The sequence below is a fragment of the Penicillium citrinum genome, assembly GCF_028827155.1.
Source record: "Penicillium citrinum strain IBT 23319 chromosome Unknown utg000001l:1.0-4955037.0:1.0-4956770.0, whole genome shotgun sequence".
In the NCBI taxonomy this organism is placed as follows: Eukaryota; Fungi; Ascomycota; class Eurotiomycetes; order Eurotiales; family Aspergillaceae; genus Penicillium; species Penicillium citrinum.
The window spans coordinates 4481560-4506174 of NW_026622686.1; the positions used below are offsets into that span (position 1 = coordinate 4481560).

The 24615-nt window shown below is 47.0% G+C and overlaps 12 protein-coding genes across 12 annotated transcripts; 8 read left to right on the forward strand and 4 right to left on the reverse strand.

Moving 5' to 3' along the window:
• Positions 1-47: 47 nt before the first annotated feature.
• On the forward strand, positions 48-848 carry rrg9 (mitochondrial ribosome assembly protein RRG9; the record flags this gene model as incomplete). The annotated part of the gene is made up of 1 exon (XM_056640614.1): positions 48-848. One exon carries the CDS (start codon positions 48-50, stop codon positions 846-848), a length of 801 nt encoding a protein of 266 aa, XP_056506371.1.
• A 1061-nt stretch (positions 849-1909) lies between these two features.
• On the forward strand, positions 1910-3442 carry N7469_001695 (uncharacterized protein; the record flags this gene model as incomplete). Its single annotated transcript, XM_056640615.1, has 1 exon — positions 1910-3442. One exon carries the CDS (start codon positions 1910-1912, stop codon positions 3440-3442), a length of 1533 nt encoding a protein of 510 aa, XP_056506372.1.
• A 269-nt stretch (positions 3443-3711) lies between these two features.
• On the reverse strand, positions 3712-4958 carry N7469_001696 (uncharacterized protein; the record flags this gene model as incomplete). Its single annotated transcript, XM_056640616.1, has 4 exons — positions 3712-3741; positions 3805-4100; positions 4150-4819; positions 4914-4958. 4 exons carry the CDS (start codon positions 4956-4958, stop codon positions 3712-3714), a joined length of 1041 nt encoding a protein of 346 aa, XP_056506373.1.
• Positions 4959-6176: 1218 nt separating this feature from the next.
• N7469_001697 (putative intracellular protein transport protein (Sat1)) lies at positions 6177-8832 on the forward strand (the record flags this gene model as incomplete). Its single annotated transcript, XM_056640617.1, has 4 exons — positions 6177-6348; positions 6395-6724; positions 6793-7878; positions 7937-8832. The coding sequence occupies 4 exons, from the start codon at positions 6177-6179 to the stop codon at positions 8830-8832; spliced, it is 2484 nt and encodes an 827-aa protein (XP_056506374.1).
• Positions 8833-10189: 1357 nt separating this feature from the next.
• Positions 10190-10741, forward strand: N7469_001698 (uncharacterized protein; the record flags this gene model as incomplete). The annotated part of the gene is made up of 1 exon (XM_056640618.1): positions 10190-10741. The coding sequence occupies one exon, from the start codon at positions 10190-10192 to the stop codon at positions 10739-10741; it is 552 nt and encodes a 183-aa protein (XP_056506375.1).
• Positions 10742-11057: 316 nt separating this feature from the next.
• Positions 11058-11297, reverse strand: N7469_001699 (uncharacterized protein; the record flags this gene model as incomplete). The annotated part of the gene is made up of 2 exons (XM_056640619.1): positions 11058-11195; positions 11217-11297. The coding sequence occupies 2 exons, from the start codon at positions 11295-11297 to the stop codon at positions 11058-11060; spliced, it is 219 nt and encodes a 72-aa protein (XP_056506376.1).
• Positions 11298-12781: 1484 nt separating this feature from the next.
• On the forward strand, positions 12782-13830 carry N7469_001700 (putative 3-hydroxyisobutyrate dehydrogenase; the record flags this gene model as incomplete). The annotated part of the gene is given in 3 exon segments (XM_056640620.1): positions 12782-12988; positions 13047-13127; positions 13141-13830. 3 exon segments carry the CDS (start codon positions 12782-12784, stop codon positions 13828-13830), a joined length of 978 nt encoding a protein of 325 aa, XP_056506377.1.
• A 578-nt stretch (positions 13831-14408) lies between these two features.
• On the forward strand, positions 14409-14858 carry N7469_001701 (4-carboxymuconolactone decarboxylase; the record flags this gene model as incomplete). The annotated part of the gene is made up of 1 exon (XM_056640621.1): positions 14409-14858. The coding sequence occupies one exon, from the start codon at positions 14409-14411 to the stop codon at positions 14856-14858; it is 450 nt and encodes a 149-aa protein (XP_056506378.1).
• Positions 14859-16042: 1184 nt separating this feature from the next.
• Positions 16043-17119, forward strand: N7469_001702 (Mob1/phocein family protein; the record flags this gene model as incomplete). The annotated part of the gene is given in 5 exon segments (XM_056640622.1): positions 16043-16336; positions 16347-16437; positions 16510-16603; positions 16668-16801; positions 16878-17119. 5 exon segments carry the CDS (start codon positions 16043-16045, stop codon positions 17117-17119), a joined length of 855 nt encoding a protein of 284 aa, XP_056506379.1.
• A 662-nt stretch (positions 17120-17781) lies between these two features.
• N7469_001703 (F1F0 ATP synthase subunit 5) lies at positions 17782-18786 on the forward strand (the record flags this gene model as incomplete). The annotated part of the gene is made up of 5 exons (XM_056640623.1): positions 17782-17815; positions 17887-17945; positions 18157-18471; positions 18531-18620; positions 18673-18786. 5 exons carry the CDS (start codon positions 17782-17784, stop codon positions 18784-18786), a joined length of 612 nt encoding a protein of 203 aa, XP_056506380.1.
• A 653-nt stretch (positions 18787-19439) lies between these two features.
• N7469_001704 (uncharacterized protein) lies at positions 19440-22988 on the reverse strand (the record flags this gene model as incomplete). Its single annotated transcript, XM_056640624.1, has 7 exons — positions 19440-19842; positions 19919-22251; positions 22324-22423; positions 22518-22635; positions 22692-22714; positions 22785-22800; positions 22865-22988. 7 exons carry the CDS (start codon positions 22986-22988, stop codon positions 19440-19442), a joined length of 3117 nt encoding a protein of 1038 aa, XP_056506381.1.
• Positions 22989-23744: 756 nt separating this feature from the next.
• N7469_001705 (uncharacterized protein) lies at positions 23745-24465 on the reverse strand (the record flags this gene model as incomplete). Its single annotated transcript, XM_056640625.1, has 4 exons — positions 23745-23809; positions 24017-24159; positions 24226-24315; positions 24413-24465. The coding sequence occupies 4 exons, from the start codon at positions 24463-24465 to the stop codon at positions 23745-23747; spliced, it is 351 nt and encodes a 116-aa protein (XP_056506382.1).
• Between the last annotated feature and the right edge of the window lie 150 nt (positions 24466-24615).

The window sequence follows — 24615 nt, forward strand, 5'->3', positions numbered from 1 at the left end:
TTTTCAGACTTCAGTTTTCCAGCTTCATCACATTGCTTACTTTCATGATGGTGTTCCACTGTGCCTCTTCGACTAAGCTGGCCTTGTCGAATGTTCTAGGAAATGTGTTTCGCTCGCATTTGGCCCACGACTTGCCTTCTTCCTCTGCTCGTCGCTGGTCTAGCCACCTGCTTCAGCTCCAGCCTTCCCAGCAATACCGGCCATTCGTTTCACATTCGCTGCTCCTCCAATCTCAAAACAATATCCCTCACTCCATAACAACTGAGTCCCACACCACTGAGTCAATGACGGAGCCCAAAGCTACCTCTGATGCGACGACGCCAGCCCAGCAAAGACAGACTCGAGAAATGAAGCCTGGTTCGACAAAACCGACAAAAAAAACCACATCAAAAAGTGAAACCAAGACAGCCAAGGATAACTCCACGTCCGATAAGGATAAGAAGAAGAAGGACAATGCCAAAAAGGTACCCAAGAAGCCCAAGAAGCCGGAAGCATGGGAGATCCAAAAAGAAGCACTGGAGAAAAAATTCCCAGACGGGTGGAATCCAGCCAAACGACTCTCCCCTGACGCATTGGATGGTATTCGACACTTGCATGCTACTGCTCCTGACCGATTCACAACCGCTGTCCTAGCCGAGGAATTCAAAGTGTCCCCGGAAGCCATTCGCCGAATTCTAAAAAGCAAATGGAGACCATCAGAGAATGAGATGGAAAAGCGACGGGTTCGATGGGAAAATCGGCACGAGCGTATCTGGAGCCAGATGGCGGAGCTGGGACTGCGTCGGCCTTCCAAACGTGCGCAGGCCTTGTCTGATACCAGGGGCTTGTTCAGGGATAAGAAGAAATAGGGATGATTTGTACTTCTAATATATAACTACTATTCCCATGTGCATACTAGAACTTACATTTTAATATTATCTTGCGAGTCTCGTTTTCAGAATGGTGTAGGGCCCTGACTCCTCCAAGTCGTTGAAAGTTGGAACTTGATATGTTCAAGGTTCTCGAGGTTACCTGTCCTCTAGTTGACATTTACGCCGGAAAGATTTCCCGCGTAAATGTGGAGGTTGGAGCCTCTTTCGTGACACCACTCTGTTAAGATAGGTATCTCCAGGTTTGACACAAGCAAAGATTATTGTATTTTTCATGTACAGCTGAATAGCAATGAAGTCATGAAGCTTCTATGTACCACATGTAGAAGTGGATCTAATTGTTCCATCCTTCAATCCCATCCAGACATCGGTCACTATCCTGTAGACCGTGGCCTGGGGCTCCGCGTTAGGGTTCGCTGACCAAAGCTTAGGGCTGCATAAACCTGGGGAATCTCCGAGGTCAGCCGGACCGACAAAGTTGATATCATCCAATCAACCGTTTTGCCAATGTACTGCGACGCCTCTTGATTCTGTCAAATTTGGAAAACGACATCGCGTACCAATGGAAATGGGGTATGACAGGGTGGAGTCGAGCGCGTGGAGCCGACGTCTCTTTTTTCCGGAGTCTCTCCGGGGTAGAAACACTTTCTTCACTCATTTTCGGCCTGCCTTGAGATAAGACTATTTCTTTTTTGTCATTAATTTGGCGGGATAGTTACATAGTTACATATCATAGTCCCTGGCAACTTGCTTATCTTGATCAATAATCCGTGTGGCAAGTCACTCCACTCCACCGGCAAATTGGATTCGTAGACATTTAGTTCATGCCTCGACTTTCCCTTTTGGGACAATAAAAGGCGCCAAACTGGAAGGGGAAAGTAGGGCCTACAATGGAGTTTGTATATTCCATCCCCAGTTTACCCCAGGCGAACCCCAGACTCCCCTCATAAGAGCTCTTCAGGTTCTTCACGATTTTCGAATGACAACAAGAAAGGCGTGAATCGTGAATAATACACCACGGAAGACGGAAATTCTCAATCATGGACAACAATGTACGGCATACTGCCGAAGATCATAAATCTGATCTCGAAACCTCATACCAGGGCAGACCATTGGAAAAACAAATCTCAGGCGACTCTCAATTCGCCACAGAACATTTGGAAAAACGCTACAGTCTTCTCTCTGTAGTAGCTTTTGCTTTTACTACCACAAACTCATGGGTTGCTTTTGCTTCCGGCCTGGCAGTGCCACTCGCATGTGGTCGTGGACCAGGAATTATCTATGGTCTTATTGTGGGAGGTATAGTGATGGCTGTCATCGGTATTGGCTTTGCGGAACTGGCCTCGGCTTTCCCATCTGCTGGAGGCCAGTATCATATTGTGTACATGGTGTTTCCGCGATCGGTACGTCGTGTGGCTTCTTTCTTCACGGGATGGGTTACGATCATTTACATTATGGCGGCCTTGGCCTCTTGCAACTTTTTCGTGGCAAGCTCGATTCTCGATCTCGTTGCGTTGTGGACTGACACATACACGGTTGAGTCATGGCATACATATTTGCTTCATGTGGCCTTGTGTCTGGTTGCATTCCTAGCAACATCTAGATTCCCGAGGGTCATTGGTCAGCTGGGTGTTGCCATATTTTTCCTCTCTCTAACTGGATTTGTCGCTTCGATGGTCACTTTACTTGCGGTGGCCAAAGATAAGCAACCCGGAGATGCAGTTTTCAGGAATTATGAGAATGTCAGTGGATGGTCAGATGGTTGGGCGATGATTATTGGAATCACATCGTGTCTTTGGGCATATAGTGGTGTCGATGGACCAACACATCTGGCGGAAGAAGTGCCCAACCCCAGTCGCAATGTCCCAATCGCTATTTGCCTCACCATCGGAATTGGAATTGTGACTGTCCTGGCGTGGATCATCTCGCTCATGTTCGTTGTTAAGGACATTGACGCCATCATCGAATCGACCGTTCCCATTCTGGAGGTATACAATCAAGCATTGGGATCGAAGGTAGCTACCACTATCTGGAGCGTATACTACATGGTCATGTTCTATGAAATCGTCTTGAACCTTTTCATCTTTGGCGGTCGAACGATTTGGTCGCTCTCGCGCGATGGTGGTGTACCGTGCTCCAGATACTTCTCCCATCTCCAGTGGGCAAGTCCCGTGAGAGCTATAGCCCTGATGCTTCTGTTGGAGGTGATCGTCGGCATCTTATACATTGTGTCCGAAGCCGCCTACAGCAGTTTCATCAACCTCACTTTATTTGCTCTCAACATCACCATCGCACTCCCACAGGCAGCTCTTCTCTTCCGTGGACGAGGCTGTCTCCCAGAACGAGCCTTTTCGCTGGGGAAATACGGACCGGTGATCAATTTGGTCGCGACTCTTTTTGTCATTTTTTTCTCAATTACGTTTTGTTTCCCTACGTTCATGCCTGTCACTGCGTCTTCGATGAACTATTTGGTGGTTGTTATGGCCGTTGCGCTGATCGTTCCAGCAGCTCTATGGTTTGGGGGACTGAATAAGAGATTCACAGGACCGCAGGAGATAATTATGGGAGAGTAGAGCAACTCATCTCATTGGCGATATGCTCGCAGCGGACCTCACCCGAATTTCAGCATTTGCTGATGCGTGATAAGTTATTATAGACAGCAGAATTTTGACATTCTATTTATTCACTATCCACTTCTTTTTCATCTTTAAACTCCACTTTTTCTCTATACAAACCTTTGTATACCTGGTAGCGAAGAGATTTGGAAAGTACTTCCCTACCAGTTTTGTGAAAAGCCTTAAATTTGGAGATACTGCCTAGTATTCTCTTACTAGGTAGTAGTTCATAGATTTATGACATATTTGCCCTGAAGCTGTTACGTGTTTGTCTAAGTTAGAAAACATGGCCAAGAAAGCTCGCTTGAGGAGTCACTTACTTCGCCCTTTGACATCTTCCCCATTAGACCTTCGATCTCTTCCAACGAACCACATTTGATCTTGGGAGTGACGACTCCCCTCTTCACAAACTCCAATGCCTCAATGATATCTGCGCGAGTACCTACCGATGAACCCTTGACTGTCCAGCCATTATCTATCATCCATAACGGGTGGAAGGGCACCTTTGCATCTTCTGGAAGGATAGAGACGCACATCAGGGTACCAAAGGGGCCTAGCATATCAAATGCCTTTTGATATGCTGCCGCTGCCGTCGCCGTGATGACAACAGCTTTCGCTCCCTGGCCATTGGTCAAATACTGAACTCTTTTTCCCTGCATCCTTACTTGAGCCAACATCGACATAATGCTCTGCGCCTTGTGAGATACAGTATGACTCTTTGGCAGCACCTGCATCCACGGCAATGACACGATATCCCATCGCACGCCCGTAAGCCACTGCAAGTGCTCCCACACCACCACCAGCCCCAGAGACAACCATCCATTGTCCAGGTGTAAGATGACATCCTTTAATGGCCTTGTAGGCCGTTACACCACCACATAGAATAGGAGCGACTTCTTCATCGGGTATGTCATCGAACATTGGAGGAAGTCGCATCAGATACCGCAACGGCACAATCGTATACTCCGCGAAAGTACCTGGATAAGCCTTTGCAGAGTGTAAAGCTTCAGCACAACGAGTCTCGCCCTCGTTACTCAGGTCAACGCAGAACTTGCAGACCCCGCAAACATCGCGTGTCCAGGCAACGCCAACCCGCTGGCCAATCTGGACGGTTGGATCTAGTGATGAGACATTCGATCCCATGGCGGCGATTCGACCAACGCCTTCATGGCCGAGGATATTTCCGACGGGTCCCATGTGCCCTAGAGCCATGCCCAAATCCGAACCGCAAAGAGAAGTGACGCTTAGTCGGATGAGGAGCTCATTTGGACCCGGGGTGGGAATAGATAAATTCTGGATAGAAAAGGTAGGCTTCGCATCATGTTTTTGGGGAGACTATAGATCTTAGCCCGATGCCCTATTTAATCCCAATGCCTTTTGGATTTTTTGTAGTATGTGAGGCGCATGAATGGGTATATGGAAAACATACTGTAAGGACTAGGGCCCTATACAAAGGGGTTTCGGTGGATCCCATCTTGTCCATAAACTCGGAGTTTATATTCCGTTTCTTTAGGTGAAAGCTGGTATACTGATCGGAAGTCGAGGGTTCCGACGCAGGGCTTCGCTTTTATACACATTTCCATAATCATTAGGGCATTGGAGTAGCTCCTTTCGATTAGCCTAAGGGGAGTTCTTATCTCCGTGGACACAATGGCCCACATTGACGATGCCGACTCGAGCACATCCAAGGATATCCACTTGCATTTCGTTCACCTAATATAGCAAGTGGACCAACCCCTCATCCACTAAATAGGGATCCATGTATTATGACATGATTAAAAAGACATGTTAGAGAAATTTGTAGAATGTGGATCGGTTTGGATTTCCCTCTTGATTCTACACTAGTATACTTTGGTGTATGAGGGTCCTTGGCGTATACTTACTGCTGAACTCTTTAATTAGTTGTATGACACAATGAAGCTTTGTTTATGATGTCCAATACTGTATGGATCATTGACTATATCAAAGGATATATCAAAGTATTCCAAGGCTCTCAATCTTCAATCCGGATGAGAGCTCGTGGTACTACCACAATATGGGCTCAGCAGTATGAAAGCCGCAATATTCTATCATCTTAATGATTTATATGTACTCTTCAGCCGTCATGATTGCTGCTTTACGTTGATTCTGCAAATATTGAGGATAAAACGTGAATATGGTACTATATTCCCTAAGCATAGCTCGAATGTAGTACAAGCATTGTAGTAGTAACATGATGGATTTCTAGCTAGTCATTACTGTATCGATTCTATCAAGTTCGTCCATTGAATCTTATTCCAAACGGTATGTAAGGATTAGAGTCTACAAGGATAGAACATTAGTAGAGTGATATGCTTACATCAGTATTAAAACAATAAAATAGTCTAGCAATACTACATATACTTATTAGTTATGTATGCATACTACGTAGTATACTTTGTACATAAAGAGAGCTAGCTCTCCGCTTAAAGTGGACCACGGGGAGAGTCTCCGCCTCGGCCGAACTTCTCTTCCATCACGCGTTCAACTCAAACATGTTCACGCTTTATGCTCACACCTCTTTGACAGCATGTGGACGCCGGCACTGCTAGAGATTCGAATCGACCTCCCCTGATACCCGCCTCTCGATCCTTTCTATACTTCACTGTTGTCCCCCGTTTTACCTTGGACATTCGAGACTCGGGGAACCCTCACATGCGAAGACCACGCCGCAATGCCCTCCAACATTCAAGTCTTTGTGAAATGGAAAGACCAAACAATTTTTGCTGGAGAAAATGTCGAATGTACAATTACCTTCAAAAATGTTGCAGATACCACCACGGACCCTTGCTCTGGAGGTGAAGGAGGTCACCAGCGCAAGCAGTCTCGCATCGCGAATCACCCAAGTACTTCCAACTCAGACTCCTATTTCTCATTGAAATCCCCCCCAAGGCCTTTTTTCATCAAGGCGATCCTTTTCCATTGGTTCCCAGAGGAAACCCTACCATCGCACCACCTCTTCTATGAGCACCCCGCCTGTTAGCTCGCACAGCTTCCCACCGTCCAGTACCAGTCCCTCTACACCCCGCAGTTGGCAGCCTGGCCATAGTCATAAGCGATCGGTATCCATTCTGTCTATAGAGAGCGAGGGGCCATCCGAGAAGCCAACTCCATCACAAGCTCATGGGAGAGGTAAGCCGGCCAGGGGCCATGGGCGCTCAGCTAGTCTTCAAATCACGCCAAAGCGAAACGATAGCTACGATGACTCGTACCATCGTAAAAGTGAGTGACTAACAGCTACTAATAATTTATGCAATTCAAAGAAGCTAATTCTTTATTGGTGTTTCTAGCGAGCCGATTGCCTATGCGCGGACCTCCCTTGGCAGAGATGCCAAATGAATCCTCGACAGGCGGGTTGAGAGTCGATACAGCACATCTTGGTCGAGCAAGCCGTCAGGGATCTCTTGCAAATAGCCCAGTTGTTCCCACCGAGCCCATTCGAGGGACACCGCGCAGACCCCAACCTCCTCCCTTCGATTTTAAATTCCCCGCAGCTCCCCCACCGACCGAATCAAATAGCAATAATCGCCCTGCTTTATCCCCTTCCCCAAAATCATCCGAACGAACACCATCTGCAGGGAAACCGACTCCCAAAGATGGACCGCAATTGGCGCCACCAACACACCAACAACTTACTCGGGTTATCTCAACGACAAGTGCAACAAATGGCAGTAGTCGAAGTAGTGGTGAATTCTATTCGATGAGTGATCACTCAACTGAGACATTAGCATCGGAATATACAAATTACTCGGTTCAGTCAGGTCGCGCGCCGCCACCTGTTCGACATGGGCGTCATTATTCGAGTGTCGTGACCCCTACAACGGGTAGATTCGCAGAGAGTCAGGCACTGCTGATGGGTTACGCTCAAGTCAGCGCATCTTTTACCGTTGATGGCTCGTTAGTCAATCAATCTGCCTTTGACGAAGTTAAGCGAAAGGGAGTTGTTGGAGGTCAAGCTGGAACAGGCGGACTCCCTGGACGTCCGAACTCTGCTAGTTCAGAACGATCGCGCAAAGGTGGTGGTTTCTGGGGTGCACTGAAATGGAATGCCATTGAAGAGTCGATCAATGGATTTCTCTCGACCAATGAACTGGACGGTCTGCGAGATATGCGTGGTGTCGCATCCTCTCGATCCATCCCCTTACTGTCCACTCCGCAGTCACTTCTTTTTGTCGACCTACGATTAGCTCCCGGAGAAGAGCAGTCTTATACATTTTCCTTTTCCCTCCCTAGGGGTCTCCCGGCGAGTCACAAGGGAAAGGCAATCAAGGTCTCCTACAACTTGGTGATTGGTACACAGCGACCAAGCGCTCCTAACGAGTCACAGCGTGTCAACCGTATCAACATCCCGTTCCGTGTCTTTAGCGGGGTCAATGGTGAGTTCAACTTCATTTTTCGAGTCTATTTCCCTGGAGATCGCTAACAGTCATACAGAAAAGGGAGACATTTTAGGTCACGATCTTATGTCACCGTATGTAATTCTACGCGATGAAGCAAAAGTCCAAAAGGTGGGACCGCAAGCTCCCGTGCCATTACCTTCAAAGAGTAAAAGCATCAGCAGCCATTGGAACTCTGCAGGTGACTTCCTCTCCTATGTGGATGAAATTCTTGAGCAAAGTGCTCGGTCGAACTCTCTTCTTCCTCCTGGGGCTGTTCCAGAGAGACGAGCATCGAGTTATGAAGGAATCCCGCAGGGATTGTCTTGCAAAGACATTATAGACTTTGCGATTCTTCGCAGCAATCAAACTATACAGTCGAGGCGCAGCCCCAACCGATTTGAGATCGCACGCGATGGCAAACGAATTGCCGTTGTCGTTCTAAATCGTCCAGTGCATCGTTTGGGTGAGACCATTATGGCCACTGTTGATTTCGGCGAAGCGTCTGTACCTACTTACGCTGTGCGAGCTTCTCTCGAGACGTCGGAGAAAGTGACGCCTACTCTTGCCGTCCGATCTAATGCCAGTATCCACCGAACCACGCGGAAGATTCATGCGTCTTTATTCGAGAATACTTTATATGCCACGCGCGTTGTTTTCAGCCCTGCTATTCCTATCTCCGCCACACCTACCATTATCACAAGCGGGGTGACACTTGATTGGGATCTTCGATTTGAATTTGTTACGCCGAATATGCATGGTGAACAAGCCCTTGCGAAAACGCCTACAGGCACTGAATTGCTCGAGACTATTTCTTCTGATGATAGGGGCAAAGTCCTGTCTGCGATGGAGACTCTCGGCTGTGAATCCTTTGAGATCTCTATCCCTCTGAAGGTCTATGGTGAAACTGTTCGCGAGCAATTACCTGAGGAAAATGAAGGGTATACCATCTGAGAAGATGGATGTTGAAAGCCGTCTGATACCTGGTGGTTGGTACCTGCTGTGCAGGCTGATTTCGTTGTGAATTTGATTTAGATATCCCTACCGAGCCTGTAGATAATTCTCTACAAAGAACTTCCTATTTCATTGCATTACAAATATAATTCTGTTGATAACTTCGGTTTTATAAAACTCCAAAGTTGCTATTAAATTGTTTTCGGGCAATTCGGTGTCAGGCTATCACACCAGTCCAAGTCCACTATTACTCCAGCACGTATACTCCCCTTGAGATGCAATGTTGTGGCACTTACCACTGTTACTACTACTACTACTACGACTGATCAGGATATAGTACCCAGGGCTGATACAAACTCGATGGTCGACAAGGATCAGCCACAATCATCACGGCTACAGTAATGCAAACCAATTATCTGATTACATTGGCCGGCCAAGCCCAAGCTCATCTTAGTTCATGCAAACCAATGAATCTCACCACACCACTGAACCAATACCGTCGCAACGCGTAGCTAGCGGTGCATTCAACGTCCCTGAATCGAGGGATCAGAATTGTGAGGCACAGCAATGCTTTTCCAGTGTTGAGCTGGAAGAGCTGGTTAGTCTCAATCTTTCGAAATGAAGTATTTCCTAACATTGGATTAAGGACAAAGACCGGACTCTTTCCGATATCCATATTCCTACGACGAAACGACGAAAATTGAAGGGCGAAGAGGCTGATACTGCTGAGTTAGACTTGGCCACAAATATGATCCGTCAGCATTTACATTGTCGGAAAAGTCGAGCGTGGAATCCAATAACGTTGATCTAGATGGCTGCTCCGTGAGAAGTTCTATGCAAACGGACATCACGCAGCCATCTGATACTAGCATATACTACGTCCCTGGCCACCTCCCCAACTCTGAAGCACCACGACCTGGGGAGTTAGAATATCTCTTGAATCCCACTGCCTACTATGGGAGACTAGATGACCTGGAAACTCGAACTGCCCAAACTGTTGGTCAGGCCAATGGTGTTGGTCCCAAGACCCTGATTCTGACAGAGACCGTACCTTTTCCACTTGCCATAGGAGAAGGCACACAGACGATGAGTGAATGGCCCGATCTAGAGTCTACAATACTGAGGCAGGACCTTATGAAAGGGTTTTTGGACTCTCTTTTTAACACCAGCCAGGCACTCTGTCATCTGAATTCAGAGGGCTTCTGTGGAAAGGCATTTTCATTGCTTGTTGAAGACCAAGCTCGTCCGGGGATTGCAAATATTGTTCATGTATCCCTGGATGATATTCATCGCCCAGGCACCCTCCCTACTGAGTATGCAAGTTTTCTTTTCGAAAGAGTTATCGGCCTGAACTACGATGGGGCAAGCTGCCAGTTGGAGAGCAACATTATTGAAATATCATCTCCTCGGAAACCTTTTGCCCCTTGCACTTGTCTCATTCACTGGCTCTCATGTCTGCCGTTTTGGCACGAATCTTTGGGGTCAGGAGACTGACAGTATCCCTGTTGGACTTGGCTACTCCTTCCGGCCTCGAGAATTAGCCTGCTTGAAGGACTTCATTGGAGGGCATGCTTGGATTCTTGGAAAAAGTCAACCAGATCCAATCCAACCTGGATTAAAATTATCCTTGGTCGTGCAAGATCTTCAGGAACTATGGGGACCAGTCTGGCTTGTTGGGGGGGCAGCCCATAAAGGCCCTATTATCCGAACTGAGCGAGGCTTCATCGTACCTTTGCCACGAGCTGAACAGCCTTCGGAGTTTGAAAGAACGGGTGAGATTGAATGCCACTGGACAACAGAGGTACCCGAGTACATCAATCAAGCGGATCGATTATTGCTGAACAATACCTCTCGAATTTTGATCGGCACTGAGTCAATGAGCTCTAGTGGATTGACAGTAAATCCGTAATGCAGATCAAAGATCAGCGACATAGGGTTGTATATCGCCCACTTAGATCAATTTCAGTTTCCGGGGACATGTCAATGCAGGCGTTGTGATAAGACACAAGCATATGCCCGAGCAAGAAACTTCGACCAAATCAGTTCGAGATTCTTTGATTGCCACAATCAATCAAAGACCTAGACAAGTATAACTTCCATTAGTTTCTGTACACCCTTTCTGTTCGGCTTGAAGTCAAGAACTAACCTCAATAAATCTTCCGGTTCTGATATACGCCGGGGATCCTCTTGAAACGTCTGTGGAGTGAAGAACCAATTCGCAATATTCACCACATGGACCGGGTGTTGATCTTCAAGTCTGGACCTAAGGCTCTGATCGACTTCTTCACGGATTTCTGGGGGCCCAGAGCCTTGAGAGTTGTTACAGCACCAGCACTCGGAGGTGCAATGGCCTGCACCTTTATCTAGCAGATATCTTTTTGCACAGCATCCGCACTCTCGACTGCAACACCCTTCCCAGCTCCAGCAATCGTCAACCATTTCTTGACGCATGAACCACTTGGCATCTTTTCTCAGCTCGTCATATGCCACCTTTAGTCTGACATTTCCGAGGTAGAATTCAGCCCGAAGAAGGGCGCTTTCACCCTTAGAAAGTTGTGATTGATTTTCTTGAAGTTGGGTGGTTACTTCTTGAATTTCGCTTTCGTTGGACTCTATTGTCACTTCCTGTTGCAGTTGCAGCTCTGTCAACTTGAACAGTAGGACCTCTCGACGTTGTGCCAGTAGACGCAAGGTATATTCGGCGACGAAAAGGTCAACAACAGTAGACCGGCGAATGGTGACTGATGGGCACCGCAAGTACTCGTTTGAAAAAGGCGAGACTCGAAAGGATCTCGGTTGAATAAGTTTTGATCTCATATTTATATTCAAGCACTAGGAATTTATGGGTATGAAACTCAATATGGAATAAATCGGATGTGAATGATTTTCTCAGGGGTGTGTATTGTGTAGATGTATGTAGGAAAGAGAAAGTTGAAGGAAAGGTGGAGAGAGCAATATAGTCAGTGAACCAGAAGGGATGACTCGTTCTTTCCCATTTACTATGCCAAAATGGTAGATCCGAGTCCTAAATAATAGTCGGGACTCGAATTGAGCCTGTCATCGTTGGTACTTGAAGGGCATTGATTACCATTTTGGGACGCGGAGTTGAAGGGTCAACAAATATAGAGTTCAGATGATATACTACACCCATGGGCGAAATACACTAGAAATACCTTTCACTTATCATCATACACTACTAGGTAGAACCTACTAGGTTCTATTAGTTGTACTAATCCGATAATCTAGTTCTACGAGAAGAACCTACTAGTTATAACACACAATGTTCATTCAGTACACCTGTACTTCAGAGCTTTCATTGTTTGTATGCATCTTGCTATTGACTATCCAAACATTCCCAAAATTTGGCAAATATAAGGAACTGGATAATTACTACACCTTCCGCTTCCGCTTCGATATGGTTCTGTATTGGCTGGGGATATTTAATTGTTGGGTGTCGCAGACCAAGATTGAAGAAAAAAGAAGCCTGTGGATACACCTAGGTCTTATATTAGTATGTTCTATAAGAAATGTAAGAGACCGCACTGTTATCTTCAAATAATCTAAAGAAGGGTGGGCAAAGTTTCGCTCTGGTAGAGTCAAATGTCCAGCTTGCCAAGCATGTAGCTGAACACAATTTCCCGAGTCGTCGGCGGAAACCATGATCGAACCTACATTTACATATCAGGTCAGCCCTTCTGATCCAGTAAACGGTTTTCAATAATCCTATCAAACCCTTCGATAAGGAAACTCTTCTAAGTCGCGAAGTAGAAAGAAGTTAGCCGTGGAATTTCTCCAATATCGGCTATAAGCATACCCCAGCTTCACCCCGCATTTTTGGTGACATGACACGAGTAGCTAAGCCTATTTAAACCATTCAAAGTACCATGATTTGTCGGGTATCTCCCAAAGCCTCATTCACTAAGAGATATAGGCTTCATTTCTATTCGCTATGGCCAGTCTTGCAGCAAACTCGATCGGCTTCATTGGCCTTGGTGCCATGGGAATGTGGATGGCAAGTCATCTAGCGGAGAAAGTATCAAAATCCACTAAATTATATGTTTTCGATATCGTGCCGACTTTAGTTGATAATATTTGTCTAAAATATCCCGATACGGTTATCAAAGCCACCAATCCAAAGGAGGTTATTGATCAGTCGGTATGAAATGCATTCACTTATTGAAACAAGTTTTCTCAAATGCTGATTCACGAAATAGGAAGTTCTCATCACGATGCTTCCTGAAGGAAAACATGTCAAGGCTGTTTATTTGGAAGAAAATGGGGTTTTGATTGGTGATGTTGGGGGGGAAGTTATTGATCGATTGCTCAACCATCGATACAGCCAGCTTTCTTGAAGTGAAGAATGCTCTTTCAAAGAAATTTCCCTCAGCCAAGTTATATGATGCTCCTGTGAGTGGTGGTGTGATAGGAGCGAAGAAAGGAACGATTTCCTTTTTCCTTGGTTGTGCAGAAGAAGACACTACAGACATCAATGGTATGACTGCCATACTTTCCCTCGTGGGAACCAAGATTATCCCATGTGGTGGTCCATCTCTTGGCCTAGCAGCCAAACTATCTAATAATTATCTATCCGGCATTATTGCAATCGCTTGCTCAGAGGCCATGGATATGGGGATGCGTTCCGGCCTTGACCCGCGTGTTCTTGCAAAGGTGTATGCTGCGGGCACTGCTCAGAATACAATTTGCGATCGATTCTGTCCGGTGCCAGGTGTTTACCCCGAAGCTCCTTCCTCTAATGGATATAAAAAGGGGTTCAAAGTTCAATTGATGAAGAAGGATTTCTCCCTTGCTCTGGACATGGCTCGTCGAGTCGGTTCGAACAATGTTCTCGGTGATGCAGGATTGAGAACATACGAAGGAGCCAGTGAGGATGAACGTTGCAGGGACCTGGACTCGAGAGTTGTTTTTCGTTATCTTCAAGGTAATGAGAACTGGGGTAATGAGAGCAAGGCTGAGAGTGGCTCAGCCCTTGAGGAGTGATTTCTTTACCACATAATACTGTTAGTACAGGTATTAGCCGCATCTAAGACTATATCATAACATTGGGGCTCTCCTTATTTAAAGGATTGGAATGAAATGCGACATAGCTAGTCGCTGCATATCTATGCAGCGGCTCATAGGTATGGCCTACTACGAATCTTACTCGTACTATAATATATCCAGTACTAGTACTAGTGGTACTAGTTAGTAGTAGTGGATACTGAATGTGTCTCAATACTAGCTCTGAATAATCCTATGGCTATTTCAAAGAAACACTATGTTTTAAAAGTTTACGGCGCATTCTGTCATTCATCAGACTGCCTCCGTATCAACTGATTTATACTCTTGGTTAGATCAAACAATGGAAACTCCCAATTTTGGGCAAAGGAGTGGGGCAAAGCACGACCCCGACAATGCCCGAATAGTAGATCATGGCGGGGTGTGCAATTCACACCTCGGCTCGTTCAAGATTCGCCAGCTTTCAATATATAACCGTCTTCTCTTCATTTGAAATATATTCCGAAAACCAAGCAGTACACCTTCACAACGTTATTGGTACATTCCTTACCACCGTCCAAATGTCTACCGACCCGAAATTCAATGATCTACACAAACAGCTCTTTGAGGAGGGTCTTAAAGTTCGACGCGAAGTCGTTGGAGATTCTTACGTGGAAAAGGCATTAGAGAGCGGCTCAACAGAGTTCTCGAGACCCGGACAAGAGCTGGTTACCGAATGGGCCTGGGGAAATATTTGGACCCGGCCTGGCCTGGAACGACGAGACCGCAGTCTCCTCAATATCGGGATGTTGATGGCTCTGAACCGAGGACCGGAATTGGGGATTCACCTTCGAGGTGCTCGAAACAATGGTCTCAGTGAGCTTGAGATTCGGGAAGCTATTATGCACGCCTCGGTATATTGTGGTGCTCCGGCTGGAGTGGATGCATTCAAGATTGCTGAGCGAGTATTCAACGAGATGGCTGCGAACGGCGAGATGCCTCGAGAGTTAGGAAGTAAGGCGCAATCCTGATTGTTCAATTCAACCTTGGAACAGTTCTATCATACTGCGGTTTAAAACTGATGTGACATTAAGTTGTGAAGTGTGTTTTTACCAGGATATAGTCATTAAGGCACCGCGATGGAAGGCACGCATCTTACCGCTATCACAAGTTCGGTATTCTGATCTTAAAAGCTTGTTTTTATGATGCTGTAAATGCTTCCTGCTATTATGCGTATCCCAGTAGTTCGTAGTAACTAACTACTTAAAGGTTAGGTAACCTTGGAACGTAATTCATGCTGAGACGAATGCGGGGTTCTCCACATCATCAGATTGGCTTAGAGCTGTCAACTGTTAATAGTATATGTATAGTATGGTATGTATACACGGATGATTCTAAGGCATCCTCTACTCTATTTACATCTTCCATTTATGTATGTCCACATTAGCCTGCTTAAGTTGAACACCATCCATGGGTGGAGTTTATGTACTAGCCATTGTACTTGACTAGTCGACTGGTGGACTTGGTATACTTCGTTAATACCAGATGTCACATGATATACTTTAATCTAATTATAGTTGTGAACATATTCAAAGGAAGGTACGATGGACTTAATCCGTGCCTGCCTTGTATATTCTTGTTCGGCTTTCCCTTTTTGTCGTGTTGTTGTGCCTTTTCCGGATGAATCGAGTATAGAACAATGCCCCTCATACACTATTTAGTATTAATTATATTAGTTTATTTGTTCAAAAGGCTATCATTCTACGCATATCACGAATTTTGATATGAACAGTAGACTACATACAAATATAATAATTCACCAAAATCACTGCTTAATGATAATCTTGGTGGGCGGTCACTCGGGCAACGACTTATCGCCGAATCGGTGGGGAGCTGAGCCGATAACAGGCACTACACTACACACCCTGCTTCTCACTGCATCACCACTACTAAGACACCCCTGCTTTTCAAGTTGTGCGCATCGTTGATCTCGTCCTTTGTTTTCTTGTCTCACCTTCCAAATTGGTGAAAAGTAACTCGTCCTCATTTGCCAAGTGTATGACATACCGCAGACCCTCTCCATTCCCCGATGGCCATGCACGCAATTAACTCCTTGACACTGGAATGCAGCCACAACCCCCCGATCTGCGATCCCCGCCAAACAATATCTCAAGGGAGATTTCCTTGAACGAGAATGTCTTCATTCATCACCACCATGTCTGTCCCCGCTTCCCCTGCCCCTGTTCATCTTTCTGTGCCGACGGAAGCAGTGTCGCGCTCCCCACCAGCCCCATCCCAGTCTCCGTCCCATGGTCTGAGTCTAAGCCCATCGGGCATCTACCAAACCACTCGCACCTCTCATCTACCTCTTCTTGAACCTCCTTCCTATCTTTCACCAGCAGTGCGCGCACTCAAACAAGGCACTCTTGGACTAACCCCTCCTAGCAATGCGCGGACGCGAGCCCCCCTTCAAACCCCGGTCCGCTGCCAAGGGCACAAGCAGTTATCAGTTGAGACAGTTTGCTGAAGCTACTTTGGGAAGTGGCAGTCTACGCAAGGCTGTCAAGCTTCCTGAGGGTGAAGATCTGAATGAATGGCTTGCCGTGAATGGTAAGATTGAAACTGTTTCAGTATCATTGTGTGGGCAAGCATCGCTAACAATATTTTGATTTGGATTTATAGTTGTCGACTTCTACAACCAGATCAACCTGCTATATGGTTCCATAACCGAGTTTTGCTCGCCACAAACATGTCCTGAAATGAAGGCAACCGACGAGTATGATCCATAATCGAACGCGATACTGGGGGTATGTGGGCCGTGACTGACAAGCTTCGTGCAGATTCGAGTATCTTTGGCAAGATTCTGAAAATTACAAGCGACCCACAAAGATGTCGGCCCCCGAATACATCGAACATTTGATGAGCTGGGTGCAGAGTAATATCGATAATGAGCAAATGTTTCCTAGCCGAATCGGTGAGTTACTCGAGTCTCCTAGTCCTGCTTGGGTGTGTTAAGGTGGTCAGACTAATCAGTGATATGTATATTGCAGGTGTTCCATTCCCCAAGTCATTCTCCAGCCTTCTGCGCCAAATTTTTAAGCGCTTGTACCGAGTTTACGCCCATATCTACTGCCACCACTACCCCGTTGTCGTCCATCTAGGGCTCGAGCCGCACCTGAACACCAGCTTCAAGCATTATGTATTATTCATTGATGAGCATAAATTGGCGAGCGGCAAGGATTATTGGGGACCGCTGGGTGATTTGGTAGACAGTATGCTGAGGAGTGATTAGGGTTGTGTGGAAGGTGTATGTGTCGTGAATTCATGGCCATAACAGTGCATGAGATGGACTTGTTTCCCGCTGATCTTAGTTAAATCTCGGACGAGTCTCGGCAAACAGGGTTCTCAATGGCGTTTCGGGCGCGGACATGCATTCTGGATGGGTGTTTTGATTTAATGAATCCATGGATTCAAGTTGGCGTTTGAACTGGCTGTGCTGTTGTGAATTGTTTATGTGTTTGATGAGGTTGGCACGCTAGAAAGTAAGAAAATATGTTCATTATCAAATTTCCAATTGCGGAGTTGCGATTCCGGTCTTCCGGCGTGGTCTGCGGAGTCGAACGAAGAGAAGACACTACGACAGACAGTGGTCAATGTGCATTAGTTTAACTGTATTATCAGAGTCAAGTGTTCTTCTGTAAACAGACTGCAGATATCCTCACTGAAATTAAATAATAAATAATAAATAATATAAAAAATTGTTGAATTATTTTGGAGTTTGTAAAAAACTGCCTCATCGGGAGTATTATGTCAGCGCACGTGACCAGGAAGAAGTCGGGCGTGCAACTTCCATCTTCAACCTGCACGCAAGTCAACCCCGTCCGCACTTCACTCCATCCCATTCCCTCCAACTCTCCTTGCCCACCGAGGCTTTCCTCGCTCTCAATTCTCACGATGATGTCCGCTCGTGTCGCCCGCTCCGGCCTGCGTGCCGCTCAGCAGTTCTCCGCCCCTCGCGCCGCTGTTAACAACCTGCGCACCTATGCCACCCCGGCCCAGGAAGTCCGCCCCCCCCCGTCGCTCTTTTCGGCGTTGACGGCACCTACGCCACTGCTCTGGTATGAATTCGACTTCCTTATGTGATACGCTCTTTGTTGTGGTGGTTTTCTTCCCGATGTCGTGCTGTCCCGACACCCCCTCCGAGCTTGCATCCCCTCTCCTTCCACCATGTCGGATCCGAACTCTAAACTTCGCGATATATTCACCGCATCCGCACGCGTTTAAGAAATTATATCCAAGGACTTGTCTAACTTTATTTTGGTCTTCTAGTACACTGCTTCCTCCAAGTCCGCTGCCCTCGACCAGACCGCCAAGGCTATCGCCAGCCTCGGCCAGACCCTGCAGGCCGACAAGAAGCTGGGTGCTATCCTCGGTGCCCCAACCCTCACCAACGCCGACAAGCAGCAGATCATTGCCGAGCTCCAGAAGGTTGCCGGTGCCGACAAGGGTGACATTCTGAAGAACTTCCTCGCTACTCTGGCCGAGAACAACCGTCTGGGCTCCCTCGAGGGTGTCTGCGAGAAGTTCGCTACTCTCATGAGCGCTCACCGTGGTGAGATCGAGCTCAGCATCACCAGTGCTCAGGTATGTTATAGCCTGATTTATATATCGTTCGTATGTATGATGTTCTAACAATCTTCAAGGAGCTCGACTCCAAGACCATCTCCCGTCTCGAGAAGGCCGTTGCCAAGTCCGAGTACAGCCAGGGCAAGAAGCTCAAGATCGTCACCAACGTAAGTCTCTATCCTATTTCCGGGAATACCACTTCTTGTCTAACATTACCAGGTTAACCCCGACCTTGTCGGTGGCCTCGTCGTCGAGATCGGTGACCGCACCATCGACCTGAGCGTCTCTTCCAAGATCGCCAAGATGAACAAGGCTCTCACTGATGCTTTGTAAATGTAAAATAGCCTCGAGAGTTGTGTGGGCGTGTTGGTTAGATTTAGCATTCCCGCATGAACGGTAGCGTTGGAATGCCGAAGTCCTGGGTTCTTTCAGCCTCGGTCTTTTCACTTCCGTTTGTTTTCATTATTTGTGAATTGCACAATATATTTCATTATCTATCTCATCAGTGTAAGGTCTGAGACGAGTAGGTTTGTGTCTTAGTAGGCTAAATCCGCCCATTCTCGATTATACCTGGGCATCAAACGTTTCTTACGCTTGGAAGGTCGAGTGACAGTTAAATCCCGGGATATCAAGAGTTGGTTGTACTACTTGTTATAATTTTTCGTCGCCATTCGGAGAGGTAGCGAATGGGCATTTGCTACCTCCAGGTAAGAATTTCTTTCAGTACACCAGGGCTGGTGTACTGAAAGAAATTCTTAAAGACAGGTAATTAGTCTCATCTACACCCGATTAAATCAGTCAAATGCAATCTCGATTGTTCTAATTAAACGCTCAAAATATATGACATCGCGAAGATATCTATTAGTGCAGCCGTTTATTCGCATCCATCATATCAAATCAAATCATCAGATCCTTCTTCAATAATTTCTGACAATGATAAGAAATATAATATCCGAAAGAATATATAAAAAAAGAAAAAAAAAAGACTAGTGACCATTCTGGCCATTGCCGTTCTGTTTATCAGCCTTGGTCTCTAATTCATCTTCGTACGCGGCGATAGAGGCAGAGCTGCGCACTCGCTGAAGCTGGCTTTCGACATAATTGTGGACATGTTCTTCTTCCTCGCCATTCGGAGAGGTAGCGAATGTACTGCCGCGTCGACTGGTAGGGCTGCCGAACTCATCATCCAACACCGCTGACGGGGTCGCGTCGCCCGCAATGGTGGAGTTGAAGTCACTTCGGTTGCCGATGGAGCGTGTGGTAGATGAGCGGCGGACAGATGGACGGCGTGAGGATTGTGGACGACCAGTACGGGAAAAGATGTCGTCGAAGTAATGCGATGCTGCCGCGAAGGGCGATCGTGGTGTCTGGGGGAGACGGCAGTTGAGGCTGAAGTAAGATGTTAGCAAATTAAATTTACCATAGGAGCAGTCGGTTATATTAGAAGAGGTCAGATCAAACTTACCCTGTATCGTGAATGACTTTAGCAATCAAGCCGGTCCAGCCACACTGGTGAGATGTGCCTAGACCACGGCCAGTGTCGCCGTCGAAGAACTCATGGAACCAGAGGTAATCCTTCCAGTTCTCGTCAAAGTCGAGAAGGTCATTGTTATCATTGATGGCGCGACGACCCTCGTCATTTTGAGCGAATAGATGCTGCATCCGGTGCTGCAGCTCCTCTGCTACATTTCCAAGATGCATGTAGTCACCCGATCCAGTCGGACATTCGACCTGGAAAGAGTCGCCGTAGAACATGTAGTACCGCAGCAAAGACTCAACGAGCAGGAAATTGACGCAAAGCCAAATGGGTCCTCGCCAATTACTGTTACCGCCGAATAGAGCGCTGTCCGAGTCACCGGGGACATACCCAACCTTGAACTCCTGACCATTCACCTCCATGGAGTAAGGGTTCTCTTCATGGTATTTTGACATGGATCGGATACCATGCTTTGAAAGGAACTCGGTCTCATCCAGCATACGCTTAAGAATCTTCTCTAGACGGTCCTTACTCACTAAAGACAGCAGGAGACGGTCGTCTTTGCCTCGGCGTTTCATACTGGCAATGTTGCGCTCAGCTACATCTGAGCGATTTTCAATGAACCAGTCCAGACGTTTCTTGAATGAAGGGAATTTCTTGATGATTTCTGGCTCCAGGGTGAGAACAGCATAGAGAGGGATGAGACCAACCAATGATCTCACCGGTAGCTGTTGGGTCCAGGGGCCGCCATATGAAATGGCATCGTAATAGAAATGGTCATTTTCATTCCACAGTGACTTGATATTGTCTTCTCCAGACCGGAAGGTCATCGCATCGCTGATGAGGATGAAGTGTTCAAAGAACTTGGAAGCAATATCCTCATACGTTCGGCGATGCTTGGCCAGCTCCAGAGCAATGTTCAGCATGCACAGACAGTAGAAGGCCATCCAGCCCGTACTATCAGCCTGCTCGAGAACACCGCCGGTCGGCAGGGGCTCGGACCGATTGAAGAGACCGATATTGTCCAGACCGAGGAAACCTCCCTCGAAGACATTCTTACCTTCTGAGTCCTTGCGGTTCACCCACCAGGTGAAGTTGAGGAGCAATTTCTGGAAGACACGCTCCAGGAAATCTAGATCCTGGCGACCGTACATCTTACGCTCAATCTTGAATGTACGGAATACAGCCCATGCATGTACAGGTGGATTGACATCTCCAAAGTTCCATTCGTAGGCCGGCAATTGGCCGTTCGGATGCATGTACCACTCTCGTGTCATGAGGTCCAGCTGCTTCTTGGCAAAGTCAGGGTCGATCATGGCAAGTGGAATGCAATGGAAGGCAGTATCCCATGCTGCGAAGAACGGGTATTCCCAGGAGTCAGGCATCGACAGAATATCGTCGATATAGAGGTGGCGCCATTGCTCATTGCGAATGCCTTTGCGGCCTGCGGGTGGTGGGATCTCTCCAGGGTCACCGTTGCTCCATTGGTCCCAAATGAAATTGTAGTACTGCTTGCACCACATCATGCCGGAAAAGGCCTGACGCTGGATGTTGCGTAAGTCCTCGCTCATGGGAAGAGGGTTGATGCGATAGTAAAAGTCGTCCGCCTCAGAGCGACGCTGCTCGATGACATCGTCAAGGACTTCCTCGTCCACAAATTCCTCCTTCTTGCGAGAGAAGCGGAATCGCACGACAGCACACTCGCCTGGAGGCACACCTTCACCTTCATCAAAGGCATACCATGCAGCAAACTTGGTACCCTCGTTCGCTGGGTTGATAGCGTCCTTCTCTTGATCGACGATATGACGGTGGAAAGCATCCTTTACGTAGGGCTGGTCATTCTCGGTGTCCCACAGCTTCTTATTGTTGCTTTCGTTCTCAGTGAACAGCATCCGAGGCTGGATATCTTCCTCGCTGGATCCAACCGGGGGCGAGGGAGCAAAGCAGACATAACGATCACCCAATGTGGAGTGGGTTGACTTGGCAATGCGCGGCCCTTCGTACTTGATGGATGGCTTTGGGCCCTGTTTCTCATAGCCCCATGACCAAGTATTTCGGAACCAGACTTGGGGAACGATATGCAGGTGGGCTGGCTCAGGCCCGCGGTTGTACGCAATGACTCGGAAGATCAGTTCTTCCTCATCATCACCTTCCTTGGCAGTCTCAATGAAGATATCCCAGTAACGGTTGTCCTTGAAAGCATCTGTATCGAGAATTTGATATTCCCGCTCCAGACGGGACCGTTTGGCATTTTCATCGACCAGCTCTTGGTAAGGGAACTTATTCTGAGGGTATTTGTACAAAAATTTCATGTAGGAATGCTGGATCGTGGGTCAGATTAGGTCAGTTGCAGTCCACGATTTATAGGGGGTAGTAGAACAGGAGTCACCTACCGTGGGGGTATTATCGACATGGAAGTGAGCTTCCTTGATACTCTCACCATGGTTTCCCTGTGGATTGGATAGACCAAAGAGGCGCTCTTTCAGAAACTCGCTGATGGAAATGGTCAGCTTCACTATCTCATCTCATTGCTAGTGCCCTCCACTTTCTCCCCCGCACGCTTGCAGCCCCACGTTTCACAACTCACTCTTTCTCATTCCAAAATGAAAATGCAATATTTTGCAGACCATGGGTATCAGAAACACCAGCAATGCCATCCTCACCCCAGCGGAATGTTCGCGACCGGGCATGGTCATGGGAAAAGTCTAACTAATTAGCGATGTTGAGCGTCGTAGAGAGCGAAATATGCGAGAATACTTACAGCTCCAAGCGTCACCATCTTCCCTGTATACAGGATTATTATATTAATACGATTCTGGATGGTTTCTAGGAAAAGATCAGAGGATTGACTTACGAGTAGTCCTCTCGCACTATAGTAGAAGAGTGATTAGCTGCCGGTTCAGTGATGAAGTTCGCATATCAGTCTTGACGCACCAGTCGCCCATTGCCTCTCAGCGACATAGGGACCCCATCGCTTCCAGTACTTGGTGCGTTCACGATCCTCCTTGAGACGCTTCTCTTCCTCGGTGAGGAACTCGTGCTTGTCGATCAGCACCATGGTGTGGAGCCGGGGGTTTAGGCGGGGGAATGCGGAATGACAAGGGTTCAAACAATGGCAATGAAACAATGAAAATCGAAGTGAGTGAAATAAATTGGGTCAAAAATGAGCAAAAACGACTCGAACACCCAAATTTAATCGGGAGTTGGAAGTGGAGGAAGAAAAAAGAAGAGAAAAACCTTGGAAGAGGGGAAGCTCGCGCAGAGCGACAATCGGCTTAGCTTGGAAACGTTGGATGACGGCAGAGTGGGGATGATTCAGCATTGTGATTGGTGGAGGGAAGTCTAGACTGCAGTAGAGTACATAGTATACGATGTATGGGTACAGGTCGAGTAGATAGGTAGGTGAATATATTAATCTGGTAGATTAGAGTAAAATAGAGTATGAGAAGGAAGTAGAGTAGAAGAAAGGAAAGGATCACGATGGTTAGGTGTATATGTGTATGTATATGTATGTGTATGTGTGTACACAGGTGTGTGTATAGTATGCGTGGAGAGAGAGAGCAGATGAGTATAAATATCAATTACGCCGTGCCAGTCACTCAGACAGTCCGGTACATACATGAAATAATGCTGAGCAAGGGGAAAAGAATATAAGAGTCAAAAGAACGGAAATGGGGAATAAAGAAGAGAAGAGACGTGATCCGCGCCGGGCCCAGCCAAATCACGGTCTGCTGCCGGCAACTGAAAGGTATAAAAAAAGAAGTAAAAAAAAAGTAAACAAGGCTCAAAATTCACAATGATTAATTTTGCGCAATTACGACGCAGTCTCCGCCGCCTTTTCCTCCTGTGGTTGTTCGGTGACGGGTCCTTCTCGGGGTGCTGTGTCCGGCGCATCAGTCTACCACCGTAATTCCAGTACATATATGCAAGAAGCGGAAAATAAATGGTATAAAAGAAAAGTGGAGGGAAAGAAAAGAAGGAGAGATGCAGGATGCAGGATGTAGACGCAAGATGCAATACAAGAAATAGGTCACATATAATAGATGCAATGCAGGTGACGAGGAGATCAAGCAGAACCACCCTTACCGGCTGTCTGGCCCTCGCCATTACGGCCTGTCGAAGAGGAACCAAAGTTGACCGATTGTCGTGACTTGAGGCGATTTTCCGCGTCTCGAATTCGCTGCTGTAGTTCTTCGAGTTCACGGCTCTGAATCATCATCTGTTGTTTCCTATAGAATGAGCCATTAGCATCTTAAACATGCGACCGAAGCAGACAAAGCTTCAACGAAACTGACTTTTGATCAATAGTCTGGGATAGATGGTTGACGTCGCTATCCAACATGAAAGCACTATCGAGTGCAGAGGAGAAATCTTGTGCCATTGTCCTGTGCCGAGTTAGGGTTAGCATCGGAATGTTTGGATAACCCCGATCCTTTTTGGCTGAAAGTTGGTGTCGGGGAGTGGGGAATTAATTCAACGCACGACTGAGGGCGGATCTTAGTGGGCTTCCACTCCTGGTCCATATCGGAAGACATTGTAAACGAGGTTGAGTAGAAGCTATCTATTGATCTTTGCGATATCACGGCGAAGAAAACGGGGAGGACGGAATGCGTCAACGGCTTGAGTGTGCGGGGCAACACCTGGGGCGGTACAAGTAACAGGGGAATCAGGAGAGAAAAAGGTGC